This window comes from Rhinopithecus roxellana, chromosome 16 (genome assembly GCF_007565055.1).
Source record: "Rhinopithecus roxellana isolate Shanxi Qingling chromosome 16, ASM756505v1, whole genome shotgun sequence".
Classification (NCBI taxonomy): Eukaryota; Metazoa; Chordata; class Mammalia; order Primates; family Cercopithecidae; genus Rhinopithecus; species Rhinopithecus roxellana.
The window spans coordinates 32,440,213-32,458,395 of NC_044564.1; the positions used below are offsets into that span (position 1 = coordinate 32,440,213).

The 18,183-nt window shown below is 38.3% G+C and overlaps 1 protein-coding gene across 2 annotated transcripts in view; it reads right to left on the reverse strand.

The window, feature by feature from the left end:
- The window catches only part of UBQLN1 (ubiquilin 1), a 48,335-nt gene that overhangs the window by 14,827 nt on the left and 15,325 nt on the right, over nucleotides 1-18,183 (reverse strand). For both annotated transcript variants that reach the window (XM_010384026.2, XM_010384027.2), the window contains exons 2-6: nucleotides 11,002-11,153; nucleotides 7,999-8,114; nucleotides 4,592-4,854; nucleotides 3,576-3,734; nucleotides 2,861-3,095 (exon numbers count right to left, since the gene is read on the reverse strand). In XM_010384026.2, coding sequence (XP_010382328.1) covers nucleotides 2,861-3,095; nucleotides 3,576-3,734; nucleotides 4,592-4,854; nucleotides 7,999-8,114; nucleotides 11,002-11,153 — 925 coding nt within the window. The remainder of the gene's footprint in view (nucleotides 1-2,860; nucleotides 3,096-3,575; nucleotides 3,735-4,591; nucleotides 4,855-7,998; nucleotides 8,115-11,001; nucleotides 11,154-18,183) is intronic.

Here is an 18,183-nt window from a genome sequence, read left to right on the forward strand (position 1 = left end):
TATTTTTTAAAAAGTTGAGAAACACGAATTTTATACAACTTGAAGTAGAATCTGCTACGTGCAGAATTAAAAGGACTTAGTTGGACATATTTTCAAAGCATATAAAAATGTAAGGTATTTAACCTTAAAGACTATAGTTATTCACTGTCTTATTCATCAGGAGCTACTCTGGAAAATATTTTGATCTATCTTGAACCAGGAGATCACATACTACTGAACCAGGAGTATCAATGAGGAGCATTGTTCACTCCTTTGAACTTAACCATAGTCAACTTCATTACTTTTATTATCAATAGCTCAATATTCTGACATGCCTAACCACACAAAAGGTTGATGGTGACTTAGCAGAGGTAAAGTTTCATTGCATTATTCTATCAGCTCACGCCAAAGATTAAAATTTTGGTAAATGAGAACCACCACCCTGTCAACCTACCAACAACCAAACATTGAATTACTATATGAATTCGTTTTTCTTAGACACTTCGTAATGCTTCTCCATGAATTCAACCTACAACTACAAAGCAAAACAGCATTCATGTGTGATCATACTAAAGTCATTTTGACAACTAAAATTGTTTGAATCACAACTAATGTCAAGGTGCTTTACAGACTTCCTATGTTGTCAAAAAAAAAAAAAAAAAATCAAGAGAAACAAGATCTCCATTCTCACAAATGTGCATATTTACTTTTGAGCTCATACTACCAGCAACATTTTTCAGAACTCAATGCAAAAGCAAAGGCAATTCACATTTCAAAATTCACTTAACTGTGCAACTGAGGAGCTACTATCTAACCTTCACTTTGAAGTGATTAATCTGAATGTAATGGCATGTTAAAAACAACATTATCTAATGGAATTCTATAAATGCCTTCCAAACTGATAAATACGCTATTAAAATCAAATGCTTTTGGAATGAGTATGTATTTTGAATAAAGTCAGTCAAGTCTCATTACGTAATTAACAGATGAACTTTGCAATTTTGGTAAACAGAACACTGAACCCCAATTAAGCAAAATGTTATTCCCCCAAAGAAGTCCCATTCTTCTTATCAGTAGATATAAGGAAAATATTGTAACTAAATATTACCAAATTTTTTATTTTGTCAATTAAAAAATTTGTAGAAATTTGTTATTTCTCTTGATGTAATATTCTCCATTTTGCCTCTTGGCCAGCAATACCTAAAGTATTATCTGACCCTTCACATGAAAAATCTGTCAACTCCTGTTCTAACACTTCCTTACATTCTAGAGTAAGTGCTTACAGGACCAAAGAAGAGTCAAGAATTTCATCTTTACATGTATATGTGTGTATATATATGCATCAAATGTCACAGTTGAGTAAGAATCATAATACTGTACAAATATGATGACAATCTGATAGGCCACAGCACAGAAAGTTCATTCTTGCTATTTCTTGTTTTCCCTTGATGGAAGTATTAACATGAAATGTTAAAAGTATCAAACCATTAAATATCTGAGTAAAAGGTTGCAAAACTGATTTTTGGTTTTTGGTTTTTTAGACAAAAGTTATTACTGTAGACAATCATGGTAAAGGGAAAGAAAACAATAGCCTAACCAGTCAGGAAATATGATTAAATCTTTGCCTGCTCTATATCCTTTAAAGTAAGAACAATGCAACCCTCTCAAAAAATTGTTAGTAAGTATCAAGCAAGGATTAAGTAGAATATAGAACAGATTATTTTTTATTGATTTTAAAATGGTATTCAGATTTTACAAAAACTGTATTATATACATAAATCTCAAGATATCCACTGTATTCTATAAAAGAATATATATCAACTGTGATCATTAATTACTCTTCTCATTCTGATTCTTCTTTCAGGAATGAATTTTTAAAAATTCTTCATTCAGCACCTCATCTTTCCACTTTCTCTGCCAAAGTACAGGCAACTTTTAAAACATACCCAGTCTGTCTCATCTTAGGGAAGTGTTCCCATGCCTCATTTCTTCCTACTTATATGCCAAGCATTAGGACCAAAACTGTCACTATGGCTAATGATCTTGGACCTAATTCATGGACAAAACATCAGCATGTAGTATCTGAACAGCTGAAAGGAAGACATCTATTACTGAGTCCAGTCTACAGAAAAGTGACCAAAAGTAAATTTCTAACCTGTTCACACATAAGAATCTGCTTTACACAAACACAGATCTTAACCCCACTATGAAAAATTCGGTTCCACAAAGTCTGAGGGTAAGATCTGGGAATCTGATTTTTAATAAATCTGGCAGGTGCTCTGATGCAGCCAGCATAGCCTTGACCTCAAGACGCGTGCTTGACAATCTACTGATCTAAAAATACAAAACCAGGCTAAAGACAGCAAACATGTGCTCTAGTAACAACCACACAGGTAACTAAGTGTTCTCTCTACATTTAAAGCTTCCTTTAAAAAAAAAAAAAATGTGACCAGGCGCAGTGGCTCACGCCTATAATCCCACCAATTTGGGAGGCTGACGCAGGCGGATCACCTGAGGTCAGGAGTTCAAGACCAGTCTGACCAACATGGAGAAACTCCATCTCTACTAAAAATACAAAATTAGCCAGGCGTCGTGGTGGGCGCCTATAATCCCAGCTACTCAGGAGGCTGAGGCAGAAGAATCGCTTGAACCCAGGAGGTGGAGGCTGCAGTGAGCCAAGATTGTGCCATTGCACTCTAGCCTGGGCAGTAAGAGTGAAGCTCTATCTCAAAAAAAAAAAAAAAGCAACATGAAAAAGGTTGTTTATAAAAGATACTCACCATACACATACACAAAAGCAGAAAGAATAAGAGTATAAACAGTATTTTAATTATGTAAGTGAGGACAACAAAGAAAAAACCCTGAGTTGTTACAAGCATACCTCCTACTCCAGGCACCAAATTTGGCGCAGTAGTACTCTGCCCAGCAGTGCCACTGGCAGCACTACCAGTAGTGCCACCCACAGTGCTGGCAGTGCCGCTGGAAGCTGATGAACTCTGGGAAGTCTGTGGAGCCCATGGATTGGGTAGTGGATCTCTATTTTCTGTACGGGAAGGTTGACTACCTTCACCAGAGGATGTATTGCTCACCAAGGAAGCAAATGGATTACCACCAAACTGTAATAAAGACACAAAAATCACAAATAATAAACTTTTGTTTTAAATAAGACATGAAACTTTTTTTTTTTTTTTTTTTGAGACAGGGTCTTGCTCTGTCACCCAGGCTGGAGTGCAGTGGTGCGATCTCGGCTCACTGCAAGCTCCGCCTCCCGGGTTCACACCATTCTCCTGCCTCAGCCTCCCAAGTAGCTGGGACTACAGGTGCCCACCACCACGCCCAGCTAATTTTTTGTATTTTTAGTAGAGACGGGGTTTCACCATGTTAGCCAGGATGGTCTCGAGCTCCTGACCTCGGGATCCGCCCGCCTCAGCCTCCCAAAGTGCTGGGATTACAGGCATGAGCCACCGTGCCCGGCCACTACACTTTTTAAAAACTGAAAACCACATTCCTCATATAAAAGCTACCCTCAGTCATACACATATTTGTGTTAAAACAGAAGCTACTCCTTGGCCTGAACCTTGGAGCCAGTGGATCACCTGCTCTTGTGCAGCACTCAGCATTGGTTCCTGAATATCTGTGTACATGCGCCTTAAAGCATTATATCCCCCCGGGATGCTTTCTAGGTTGCTCAAGGCTCGGTCCTGGTTCCTCATCATTTCCTGCATCATTGCTGGATTTCTGGCAAGTTCCAACGTCTAAGAAAAAGATTTCCGAAAAAATTAAAAAAGAAAAAAAAGGCATTGAAATACACATGAATTACATGACTTACTTTATTAACTACCATTAAACAACGTTTATGGGAGGCCACTGTTTTGGACCAGCCTCCTGCACTATGCCCCAGCAGACCAGACCAAACCAAAATGGAGCCACTTGTGCCAAGTGCCATGTAATCAAGTCAACTATGAAAAGGGCCAGTTTCCCCCTCAAAACCACAGTAAGCTGCAGTCAACGTGAGTCACTGTAACAAGAAAGAGTTCCTTCCATTTTAACCCTATTAGGAAAGTAACTTTGAAATGACCCATCCTGCTTTTTGTTCGTTTTTGCTTTCTTCAGCCCTTTTATGCCTATAAAGCCGACCTCTTCTGCTCAGCTCATGGGAACACTCTATTTTATAAAATGAGGTGTGGTCTGATTCTAGAATCACAAATAAAAACCAATTAAAGCTTTAGAGTCGTTGCAATTTTGTATTCAATATACAAGGCAGGAGATTATTTTAAATAATCCCTGGTGTATTTCACCTCAAAAAAGGAACTTAGCATTCAAATAATATAAAGAAGGAAGCACTTTGTTATGAGTGAATTTCCCATCTCCAACATTGGACTTTTTGATTCTTAAGCCTTTAAAATAAACTATTTACAAAGATCCCTCAATTTAACAGAAAATTCAGAGTTCAAATAGCCAAATTAGGGCTTTGTTGAGTTTTCTTAAACAAAGATAAGGATTTCTCTCTTTAGCTTAACCATACATATAAGACAATCTCGTTAATCACAGAAAATTAAATAACAAATACATCATTTTTTAGCTAAACAAATTGAAAGAACTTTCCACATACTTGTCTCATTATATCTGGATTATTCAACATATGACTGATTTCTGGATTTCTCTGTATCAACTGCTGCATTTGTGGATTGGCCATAATTAATTGTCTCATCAGGTCAGGATTTGAGAGCATGCTCTGAACAAAGGGATTTTCCATGATCTGGACCATCATTTCAGGGTTAGACAAAAGTTGTCGCTGCATCTGACTCTGCAGTTCAGAGAAGTTGGTAGTATTCAAACCCAAGCTACTCAGACCTGCAAGTCCCCCAAGGCCACCTAAGAAGACAAAGGGCAAAAACATACAAATCAAAGTCAGAAAATGTATCATTAACATGACATAAACTATGAAGATGCAAAAAAGTATTAGTTGACCCAACAGTCTACCACAAGAAATCATTTAAAAACAAATCGAATACCGATTACTAATATTTAATTCCTATCATTGAAATTAGCCAAAAATTTACACTTTGGTTATTAAATTTAAGTAATAAAATCAACAAAATATATTTTCATGTGTGTAGTATAATACATAAATACATTTGGTCTTTCTCCTTGATCCTGAGTTACTAAAACCTTTGGAATTTTCTGAGTGACAGGAGTATCTCTTTTTATTATTCATTACAAGCCCTTTTTGATAATTATGCTAATGAAGTGACTTAGGCCCCTAGATAGCCTCAGAAAGGAGCTGGTCACCAGAAAGATAAAGTGATTAAAGGGCTGAAACTTTCAGCCCCACCCACCAAGAAAGTGAGGGAAGGGAGCTGGAGATAGAGCTCTATGCAAATTCTTGAACAATAAGATTAAGAAAACTCAACATGAAAAGCACATCTGAGTGTTAGGAGAGTTGTGCGCTGAGGGGACCTGGAACCTCTGAGCTGAACTTCCAACCCCCACATACCTTGTGCCCTTATAATTCTCTTTCAAGATTTGTCTGTTTCTGAGTTGTATCCTTTATAATAAGCAGGTAAATGTATAAGTGTTTTTTTGAGTTCCAGGAGCCATTCTAGCAATTATTGAACCTGAGGAGGAGGTCAGGGGAACCCCCAATTTAGAACTGGTCAGTCAGAAGTACAGGTGGCCTAGAACTTGTGACTAGTATCTGAAGTAGGGGCAATCTTGCAGGACTAAGTCTGCTAACTTGTGAGATCGGATACTAACTGTAGGTAGGTAGTATCAGAAAAGAAACTGAATCTTGGACACAGAGCTGGTGTTAAACAATTGGCTGGTGTCAGAAAAAAACACTCCAGAATATGCCAGCTAAAGGAAGAAATAATAAATACACACACCAGACTATACTTCTAATAATCTTTCCAAAGGACTAGTTTAAGTTCTATTAACAGGAAGCAGAATTCACCTATAAACTCTGGGCACAAGAGGGCTGATACTGCCAATCAAGGATACAGAAAAGCCAGGGAACACCTGGAAATAGATTCCTCTTTGGAGGACTTAAACCAAGGAGAAACCTAACAGAGCAACAGGATGACCAAGTGCTTACTTTGGTAATCACAAAGTGTTTACTTTGTAAAATTACATAACCAACCAAATGCATTCAGTCCTCACTTACTGAGCACTTTTTATATATGCCAGAGACTGTGCTACACATGTATTGAGAATAAGGCAAAGAGAAAGACATTCTCAGAACTCAATCTAGTGGGAAAGACAGACAAGAAAATAAATGTCTACACAGATGTTAAGTACTTCAGTAAAGAATATTCACAGGATATTATGGTAATATAACCTAAGTGGAATGGCTACTTTCAGAAGAAGAGACGACACTTAATGAGTCTGAAGCATAAATACTTTGGCAAGGAAACGTAAAGAAGGTTAGGAGGGGGACTGAATACTAGGCACAATGAACACTATACACAAAAAGCAGAGATAAATGTATTAATGCATTCTTGAAACCACAAAAACTTCAGTATGACTAACTACAGTAGCAGATTGCAGTGCTCACCAAACATTTCCATTTTGCACCCTTATTATTTCTTTTGCACTTGGACAGGCCTATGTGAAATGACAAAGGACTACAAGAAATGGTATGTGCCACTTCTGGTCAAAGTATAGCAGGTTCAACTTAAAACCCTTTAGCTGCCTCTTCTGCCATGTTCCAAACAGTAGAGCTATAATACAGCAGAATGAAAAATGACTTTCATTACCTTGACTTTCATTACACCGCCATGCCCGGCTAATTTTTTGTATTTTTAGTAGAGACGGGGTGTCACCGTGTTAGTCAGGATGGTCTCAATCTCCTGACCTTTGTGTATCACTAAGAAAGAATACTGCTAACTGAATTGATGTTTTCTTGTCACTTAAAAGGTTTATTTTACACTTAGTGAAAGAGCTCCTTTAGACTTACATGGGTATGGGCACCTTACAAACCAGTAAAAAGCAAGTAGCATGCAGAAAAATGTAGCAAGAAATGAAGCTTTGATGTAATAAGCCACTGAGTTTGGCTAGCTATTATCAAAAGATAATGGATAACAGCACTTCGGCAGATCACACGGTCTGGAGATCTAGACCATCTGAGCTAACACGGTGAAATCCTATCTCTACTAAAAATACAAACAAATTAGCCGGGCGTGGTGGCACACTCCTGTAATCCCAGCTACTCGGGAGGCTGAGGCAGGAGAATCGCTTGAACCCGGGAGGCGGAGGTTGCAGTGAGCCGAGATCGCACCACTGCACTACAGCCTGGGCAACAGAGCAAGATTCTGTCTCAAAAAAAAAAAAAACTCTTCCACAGAACCTCAATATATAAATCTAACACAGGCCAGGCACAGTGGCTCACATCTGTAACCCCAGCATTTTGGGACGCCAAGGCAGGACGCCATAAGCCAGGAGTCTGAGGCTGCAGTGAGCTATGATGGCACCACTGCACTCTAGCCTCAGTGACTGAGCAAGATCCTGCCTCTCTTAAAAAGTAAAACAAAACTAATATAAGAAAAGCAAAAGCAGTTTTAGGCTAGGCTGGCTTCCCAGACCCCTTTCCATGTGTTCAGGACAGTTACAAAATAACTAATGCAGTCTGATTCCTTCCTTTTCCTAATGAAAAAATTATGATTCAGGGACGCTGGCTTATGATTAATAACCAGCTAACAGAGCGAGATTCCGTCTCAAATAAATAAATAAATAAATAACCAGCTAATCTTATTCATACGAAATTATGTGGTAGTCAGATCAGGTATACACACACTACATCTCTTTCATTATTAAAAAGAAAGGCACCAACTGATAGGTAAGAATATCCATATCCCTACCTATTTCCTTAATATCTACAATTATAGGAATATATAAGTTATTTTTTTAAATTTTTGTTGTTAAAGTGACATAACGTTTTATTTTCTCATTTTATCTGAAACTACCCAGGAAGGGAAAGGAGTATTTTTTCCCATCCCTATTGGGATGACTAAAGACACTTACCTAAACCAAAAGGGTTGCTAGTAGCAGAACCAGACGTCGAGTTACTATTAGGAGTTGATGATGTGGTAACATTGCTTCCAGCGGTATTTGTTTGCTGAGCTGAATGATCCTGAGGCCTAGGGAAAATAATTAATCACAGAGTAAGCAGTAGAGCTGATTATTTTTAAAAGAATCACTGAAATGCTGACATCTAGAAATAAAGAGTAAACTCTCAGACCAAATCATATTATTATCACTTAGTAAAAAGCCTGAGAAAACTAAGCGTTAGGAACAAAAAGTACAAAATAAAATAAAATCCTACAAAATGCAAAATATGCTGCAATTGCCCCCCCTCTCTGAGTATAACGTACATAAATATTTCATTAGTTTTAATCATATTGCTTATGTAAGAGAGGGAGACAGGTTATTTCATAAGAGGGAAGTCAGTGACCAGTTACACCCACAAAGTTTGACTTTATAAAAAACTTCTTTATCTTGGCCAGGTGTGGTGGTTCACGCCTGTAATCCCAGCACTTTGGGAGGCCAAGGTAGGTGATCACCTGAGGTCAGGAGTTCAAGACCAGCCTGGCCAACATGGTAAAACCCTGTCTCTACTAAAAATACAAAAATTAGCCAGGAGTGGTGGCGCATGCCTGTAATCCCAGCTACTCAGGAGACTGAGGAAGGAGGACTGCTTGAACCCAGGAGGTGGCTGTACCAAGATTGCACCACTGCACTCCAGCCTGGGCAACAGAGCGAGACTCTTTAAAAACAAACAAACAAACAAAAAAAAACCTACAACTTTTTTATCTCTCCCCTTCTTGTTCTTGAGGGTTATGAGCCAGTTTTACTCAGGCCTGTGAAATTCTTGAAAATAATAAAAAGTGAGAGACTTCACCAAAAGAAAGCCAACAAATCAATATGATTAATAATTATTACTTTTTTTTTTTTTTTTTTAAAGACAGAGTCTTGCTCTGTCACCCAGGCTGGAGGTGCAGTGGCACAATTTCGGCTCACTGTAACCTCCCCTCCCAGGTTCAAGCGATTGTCCTGCCTCTGCCTCCTGAGTAGCTGGGACTACAGGTCCACGTCACTGTGCCGGGCTATTTTTTTGTATTTTTAGTAGAAATGGGGTTTCACCATGTTGACCAGGTTGCTCTGGAACTCTTGACCTCAGGTGATGCCCCTGCCTCACCCTCCCAAAGTGGTCAGATTACAGGCGTGAGCCACCGTGCCTGGCCTATTAAATAGTATTATCTCTAAAAGGAAATAAGCCAGGCAAGGTGACTCACGCCTGTAAAGCCAGCACTTTGGGAGGCCTGACCTGAGGTCAGGCGTCCATGACCAGCCTGGCCAATATGGGGAAACCCCATCTCTATTAAAAATACAAAATTAGCCGGGTGTGATGGCACATGCCTGTAATTCCAGCTACTTGGGAGGCTGAGGCAGGAGAATCACTTGAACCTGGAGGCAAACGTTGCAGTGAACCGAGATCGCGCCACTGCACTCCAGCCTGGGCGACAAGAGCAAAATTCCGTCTCAAAAAAAAAAAAAGTAAAGTTAAAAATAAAGAAAACCTTTCCATATGATACCAGACAAGAGTTTTGAATCTCACGCATTGCTTCTTTCCCTGACTTTGGCTAAGCACACATTTTTCCATTTTAACATCTCTGAAATCAGGATCTGTCTTCCAATTGCTGACAGCCAGGCATCAACTACATTCCTGCACATGTAGTCTACATGACTTCAACTGAATGCCTGGCTACACTGTTGTACCATACGTGACAGGCTTAATTACCACATTAAGTGTCTTCAAAAAAATTACACCATTAATCGGCCCTGAGAGAAGTTACCATGTATTCAGAATAGCACCAAAATAGAAGGAATATTTTGAATGAGTAAAGCAAGTATTTGCTGTTGGTGAATACCAGCATAAAAACTTACAGAATGAGTGTTAATGGCTTGGAACAAAATCCTGGAGAGCTCTTTTAAGAAATGCTACACCACCAACACTCTTGACAGAACAGAGTTTGATACTATATGAAAAAATATGGACACTGACAACTAAGTCTTTGTATGTTATGCAAGAGTGATAGGATAAAATTCCATACCCATGTAAGTCTAAAGGAGCTCTTTCACTAAGTATAAAATAAACCTTTTAAGTGACAAGAAAACATCAATTCAGTTAGCAGTATTCTTTCTTAGTGATACACAAAGGTATCTCTTTAAAACTGGTGGTGCCAGCTAGACACTGTGGCACACACCTACGGTCCCAGGTTGACATGGGCGCATCACTTGAACCCAGCCAGGGCAACACGGCATGACTCTGTCGCTTTAAAAAAAAAAAAAAAAAGTTCCTTAGACTTAATGATATATGATTATCAATTTGTGGTTTGCTAAGGAGATAAGTCACTCACGATCTTTGTCTAAAAATTTCCTTACTAAAAGAAAAGCTGGGCCTGGCACGGTGGCTCACGCCTGTAATCCCAGCACTTTGAGAGGCCGAGGTGGGCAGATCACGAGGTCAGGAGATCGAGACCATCCTGGCTAACATGGTGACACCCCGTCTCTACTAAAAATACAAAAAATTAGCCGGGCGTGGCGGCAGGCACCTGTAGTCCCAGCTACTCAGGAGGCTGAGGCAGGAGAATGGCATGAACCCAGGAGGCAGAGCTTGCAGTGAGCCAAGATCTCGCCACTGCACTCCAGCCTGGGCGACAAAGTGAGACTCCGTTTCAAAAAAAGAGAGAAAAGCTAAAAACTTGCTTGTTCTAATGCAAGTAATTTAGGTATAATAACTAAATACCAATGAACCTTGTAAAATATGAAATGGTTATCTGACAATCGTATAAGCATTAACATGGAATCACTTTTTTAAAAAAAATCATTATCGACAGCAAGGAAAGAATTTTAACTGTTTAAATATTAATGACAGGGAAACTAATTTACAGCCAACACTAGTTACTTTTAGAAGTATGAACATTTATCCACGATTTTTAAGTTGTATATCTTCCAAAACCATACCTGTTTTGTGTTTTAATGACAAGGTGAACAGTAAGTCCATCATGAATTCCATGCTGACTCAAGGTATCTTGATCTTTCAAAATTTTTCCAGCAAATATCAACACAAGTTGGTCAGTATGCGATTTAAAACGTTTAGAGATTTCTTCCTTAAACTAAATAAAAATAAAGTAAGTATGTATTACAGTTGTTTGCACAGCACCATACAGTCTAGTTTCTAGAGGTACCTCATAGAGGCCTCTACTACAGACACTACAGTTCAAACACCATAATGCCAATGTTCCAGGAAGCTGAGGCAGGAGGACTGCTTGAGCCCAGGAGTTCAAGGCTGCAGTGAGCTATTATCACACCACTGCACTCCAGCCTGGGTGACAGAGCGAGATCCCTCCCGCCTCTAAAAACAAAACAAAACAAAAACTCCCCAATTCAAACAATATAGAGATGCGTTCTTCTTATGTCAGTATCTTGATCTTAGTAAGAAATGATTATCACTTCATCTCTAACACAAAGGTCTTATTATAGTGCACATATCCTATGTTCGATCCTCTGCTAAGGCCTAACAAAGCACTGCTTCCCAATATCCTTATTCTTTTTATGTCGAGACCAAATTTAGTTCGAGCCACAATTAGCTCTTACTACGTCCAAAATAATCTATTCCTCAGACTTCTATCTTCAGTCCTGTTCCTTTCTTTCTAGTTGAATATAGTATACACAGCCAATCTCATATTCTTGGCCTGGGGGTGGAGTAGCTCTAATGCAAATACCCCAAATCTAAAACGCACAAACATCCAAAACTTTTTGAGCATCCATGACACTCAAAGGAAATGCTCACAGGAGCATTTCAAACTTTGGATTTTCACATTAGGAATGCTAAACCAGTAAGTATATAACGCAAACATTCCAAAAAAAAAAATCTGAAATCTGAGACACTTCTGGTCCCAAGTCTGTTTTAAAAAAAAAAAAAAAAAAAAAAAAGCTTTTGGATAAGGTATACTTAATCTGTATTATACTGACCATCCTTCCCACTTATTTTATTCAATATTTATTAACAAGCAGTACTATGGAAAATCAAAGATAAAAGACACAACTCTTTCCCTGATGGTGAACAGTCCAATGAGAGTCAAGTAAAACCATGAAGTCCACAGGAAGCATAAAGGGAAGTCAGAGAAGGCTTTCCGTAAGTGAAAACTAAAGAAAGACTACAAAGTAGCCAATAAAACCTGAAGAAAGCCTTTCCGGGGACCAGACATATAAAATCAGACAAGAGAAAAGAGCGTCATGCTATAAAGAAAAACTTACTTATACTATTCTCAGATCTTTACCAAAATCACCAGTATGCTTAGGTTTTACCAGACTGCCCAAATAGGAAAGCTTCAGAGTGGGCCCAGGAATCTACATTAAAAGACTGGCTCAGGAAATCAGTACAAATTCAGAAAAGAATCACATCTCCAAACTACTCTACCTCACTGTCCCACAGCAGTGGATCTCAATAGATGAGGAAACTGCTGCCAAGAAGGTGTTTTGGAAATACATAGGGGCATTTTTCTGGTTGTCATGATAAATGGAAAGACATTAAATGATAGAATATCTGAGATTTAAAAAATCTTATGGGGACAAGGAAGGGAAGGCATATATAAAAAACATGATAAGCTATGTATCATTGTTGAAAATCAGAGATAGGTACATGAAAGTTCCTAACACTCTACATTTGTGTATGAATAAAATTTTCCATAATCAAGTTACAACAGCCAATGTAAACAACTGGTTTTTAAAAAATCTATTTTACCTTTGTCAACTCCCATACACATTGCTAACATTTTGAAAAATACCAAAAAAAGCATAAAGATAACACAAAACTATACTTCAGTAAATATTTTGAAACTTTTCCATCTGTATTTTCTTTCCTTTATTTGAAATCATACGATACATAATCCTTTTATCTAAGACAAGCAATTTCCAAGTAACTAAGAGAAAATCTTCATAGAACACCATTTGCATGATATTCTATATCTAGAAACAGGTCATAATTTAACTATCCTCCCATTATTAGACACCTCATTTTCCCTTTAGTAGCCATCCGAAATAATAATATAATTAATGGCAGAACACATGGTTTGTAAGGATTAAACGAGAATGTATATAAATGCAAACATCAGGTATATAGGCAGTAGTCAATCAATGGTAGCTACTACTATGCCAGTTCTCTTAATACTCAACAATTTTGTGAGGAAGAGAGATTTTAATCCTATTTTAGACACAGAAAAAGAGGTTACAGATGTCTCCCTTCCCCCCACACTGACACAGCTAATAAACTGGGAGTTAGGATTCAAACCTAGATTTGACTTCAAAGACAAACCTATCCAGATTAACTATTTTTCATATGCAAAATGAGGGTAAAACTAGATTTGTGTTTCTTAACCTTAAACTCAGAAATCCTTTCCAAAATCTTTGATATCCCTCGTTATTCTGAAATAAATGACTTAATTATTGAACATACAGTTATACAGCATTTTATCACATTTTAGAATTTGAAGGTAAGATGCTAGATTAAAGACATGCATCTGGCCGGGCGCAGTGGCTCATGTCTGTAATCCTAGCACTTTGGGAGGCCGAGGCGGGCGGATCACAAGGTCAGGAGATCGAGAACATCTTGGCCAACATGGTGAAACCTCGTCTCCACTAAAAATACAAAACTTAGCTGGGCATGGTGATGCGTGTTTGTAATCCCAGCTACTCAGGAGGCTGAGGCAGGAGAATCGTTTGAACCTGGGAGGCAGAGGTTGCAGTGAGCCGAGACTGCCATTGCCCTCCAGCCTGGGTGATGACAGCGAAACTCCGTCTCAAAAAAAAAAAAAAAAGCATCTCTCCTTACATCCTTTCAAATACCCACAAAAACAATAGAATTTTTTAAGCTTTATGGAGACATAACTCATACCACATAATTTACGCATTTAAAGTATACAATTCAATGGTTTCTGGAGTATTCACAGATATGTGTTAGTCAATTTCAGAACATTTTCATTACCTCAAAAAAAATCTATACCCTACAGCTATCACCTACCTATGCCTCATCACTTCCAACCATAAGAAACCAGTAATTTATACTTTCTGTCTCCATAGAAGTATTTCATATAAAGGCAATATTATAACATATGGTCTTTGTGACTAGCTTCTTATACTTGGCATGTTTTCAAGATTCACCCATGTCATAGCATGTGTCAATACTTCATCCCTTTCCATGGCCAAATAGTATTCCATTGCATGGATATACCACCTATTTTGTTTATCCACTCATCAGGTGATGGGCATTTGGGTTGTTTCTACCTTTTGGCTATTATAAACAATGTGATACATTTATCTCAGAGAAATTGACAGACTAAATGGGCAAAAATGAATTAGTAAAAACAGAAAAGATATGAACAATTATCTTATGACCTAAATGGGCATGCATAGACCACCAAATCCAACAACTGCAGAATAAGCATTCTTTTTAAGTGCCTTTACTAAATTCGGCTACATATCCTGGGCCATAAAGAAAGTCAGCATATTTCAAAAAATTAAAATCTTACCAAGTTGTACTCTGTGACCACATGCAATTAAACTACCAAAAAGATAACAAGAAATCAAGTGTTGATCAACTGGAAAAGATGACCTAAGTGGGATACAAAAAGACCTAACCATTGTTTTAAAGGGGCACCATATACTGAACTATCATTAGCAGAGTAAAAAGATAAGCCCTTAAAGAGACAATTTGCAACACAACCAGCACAGCTCAAATCCAGATTTCATAAATGTCTACAAATCACCAAGCAACACAACCCAACTGAAAAATGGCCAAGAAATTGAAATAGGAATTTCACAAAAATGAAATCCTTTACATTACAACACAGATAACGTTAAATTAAAACCAGTGACAAATGCACTGAAGGGTTCAGTTTAAGACTGAGTGTTACAGAGGATGCAGAGCAACTGGAAACCACACACACTGTGGGTACAAGTATAAATCAGTACATTTTAGAATAACATTTTGCAAGGGAAGTTGAACATATGCTTATCCTATGACCCAACAATTCCACTATTTAACAAATTACATGTCCACAACAAATACATCAACAAATAAAATCAAGAACATTCGAACCAACATTACTCATATTAGCCAAAAACTGAAAACAATCCAAATGTCCCTCAACTGTAGAATAAACTATAGTGCAGTCATGTAATAGATTACTCCCAATGACAACAAATGAACTACTGCCACATATCATCATGGATACCTCAACACAGAGCAAAAAAGCCAATCACAAATGAAGATAAATTGTATGATTTCATTTATATGAAGTTTTTTGTTTTTGTTAAGGGTTGGGAACAAAATCCATGGTGTCCAAAGCGAGAATAGTGGTAACCTTAGGTTTGCAAGTGACTTCTTGGGAGTTCATATCATGTTCTACTTTCTTGATCTTTAGGCTAAAACACAAACCTGTACATTTATGATATATGTATTCTTCTATGCTCTACTTTAATAAAAATAGTTTTAAAAGTTGACTGTGAACTTTTAAGCTGCAGCAGGGGCTGGGTGTGGTGGTTTACACCTGTAACCTCAGCACTTTGGGAGGTCAACATGGGAGGACTGCTTGAGTCCAGGAGTTGGAGGCTGCAGTGAGCTATGATCGTGCCACTGCACTCCAGCTTTAGGCAGCAGAACCAGATCCTGCCTCAAAAAAAAAAAAAAAAAAAAAGAACAGAAACATCAGGAAGTCGAAACACAGGTAGCCTGCACTCCCGAGTATTTCAATTTCAAATTATTCCCTTCCCCAAAGCTAAAATATGCCTCACTGAGGGCGGGTGCAGTGGCTCATGACTGTAATCCCAACACTTTGGGAGGCCAAGGTGGGTGGATCATCTAAGGTCAGGAATTTGAGATCAGCCTGGCCAACATGGCGAAACCCCATCTCCACTGAAAATACAAAAATTAGCCTGGCATCGTGGCACACGCCTGTAATCCCAGTTACTCGGGAGGCTGAGGCTTGAAAATCACTTGAATCCAGGAGAAGTTGCAGTGAGCCAAAAATCACGCCACTGCCTTCTAGTCTGGGTGACAGAGCGGGACTCATCTCAAAAAATAAAATAAATAAATAAATAAATATATATATATATATATATATATATATATATATATATATACATACACATACGTCCCATCTTGGGCAGGTCAACTGAAAGGAAATGGAATGAAGAGAACTTAGTTTTAGGTAGCAGATCAGACTGGATATAAGACATGAAAATGACAACAGAGATAATCACCGAAGGATAAAAGATCATCCATTAACACAATACGTGGCAGAGACAATTAAAATCTGATATCCAAAACAGCTATAATCTCAAAATCTAGTAGAACAGCAATGAATATAGCTCAGTTGAACCTCTGGTAACATTAGACATAAAGACAGGAGTCTCCTAACCATGAGTTGTCAGCATCAGTACCTGAAGGATAATCAGGGCTTTCTGGACAGACTAAGGGCTTCTCTACAGTGTCCTAGATGCAGAAGAGTAGGACACTACAGTACACATTCAAAAATTACTTCCATTAATCATTATTATACAGCTATGCTGTACCTGGCATCACACACACATTTTCACATTCATTTCTTACAACAAAATCTCAAGAAACCAAACCAAAGTCCTGACAGATATGTGAGAAATCATGTTCACTCACAAATTTACAGAGCTGTTGACAATTAATGTCATAGATACTGGGATCCTCCAGCCTCATGGGACTCTTGGTTCTGGAGGGACATCTTAATCCTGAAGCACGAATTTATGGCACTTCATGCTGAAAGTTGGAAAACACGTTAAAAATGGTGATAGCATACAGTATAGTTCTAGGGAACTACAGAGAACTGCATACGACTACCATTTATAATTCCGTTCTTTTTTTTTTTTTTTTTTGAGACAGAGTCTTGCTCTGTCACCCAGGCTGGAGTGCTGTGGCCAGAAGTCAGCTCACTGCAAGCTCCGCCTCCTGGGTTCACGCCATTCTCCTGCCTCAGCCTCCCGGGTAGCTGGGACTACAGGCACCACCACCTCGCCCGGCTAGTTTTTTGTAGTTTTTAGTAGAGACGGGGTTTCACCGTGTTAGCCAGGATGGTCTCGATCTCCTGACCTTGTGATCCGCCCGTCTCAGCCTCCCAAAGTGCTGGGATTACAGGCTTGAGTCACCGCGCCCGGCTATAATTCAGTTCTTATTTTAACTTTCAAACAACCAAGGTCACCTAATTTAGATATTAGAACCACTTCCAAGTAGAAGACTACTGTTAAATTGATTTGTTCTGAGTAAAAATGATACAAAACTTGGAACGAGCAAGCAAAAACCAAGAGATAAACAACTGTGTGTTTAAGTTCAGCTATCTGCCATTCTATTTGAAACCAAGATAAATGAATCTTAAGTTTAATTGTACCATGCCAGATATGGTACACTTCTCCAAATAAACCATATTTTACGGTTTATTAATTTAACAAAATTAAATCAAGTTAAATAATGTAGTATTTTTATCTAAATGGAATTTGTCCTACAGCTAAAAATTCTGCATATACTTCAAATATCTTTAAACTTCTATTCTGCTTCCTACAGAATAGAGAAATAGCTTTCAGATTACACTGTCTTCAAAATTCCTAGAAATTTTCTCTAACATTTGAACTTAACTTCCTTGTCTGTTTAATCTACACTTTTATCATACAACAGCAAAAATCAGAAGCTAAACAGTACTGATATAGAAAAACGTAATTAGCCATCTTAGAAAATCTCAAAGCTGTTTAGACAGAGGTAGCTCACTGACACTATTCCTATGCAGAAAAATAAAACTTATTACAATTATACAAAATATTTTCGGCCGGGCACAGTGGCTCACATCTGTAATCCCAGCACTCTGGAAGGCCGCAGCGGATCACCTGAGGTCGGCAGTTTGAGACCAGCCTGACCAACACAGAGAAACCCCATCTCTACTAAAAATACAAAATTAGCCAGGCATGGTGGCACATGCCTGTAATCCTAGCTACTTGGGAGGCTGGGGCAAGAGAATCACTTAAACCCGGGAGACGGAGGTTGCGGTGAGCTGAGATCATGCCATTGCACTCCAGCCTGGGGCAAGAAGAGCAAAACTCCATCTCAAAAATAATAATAATAATAAT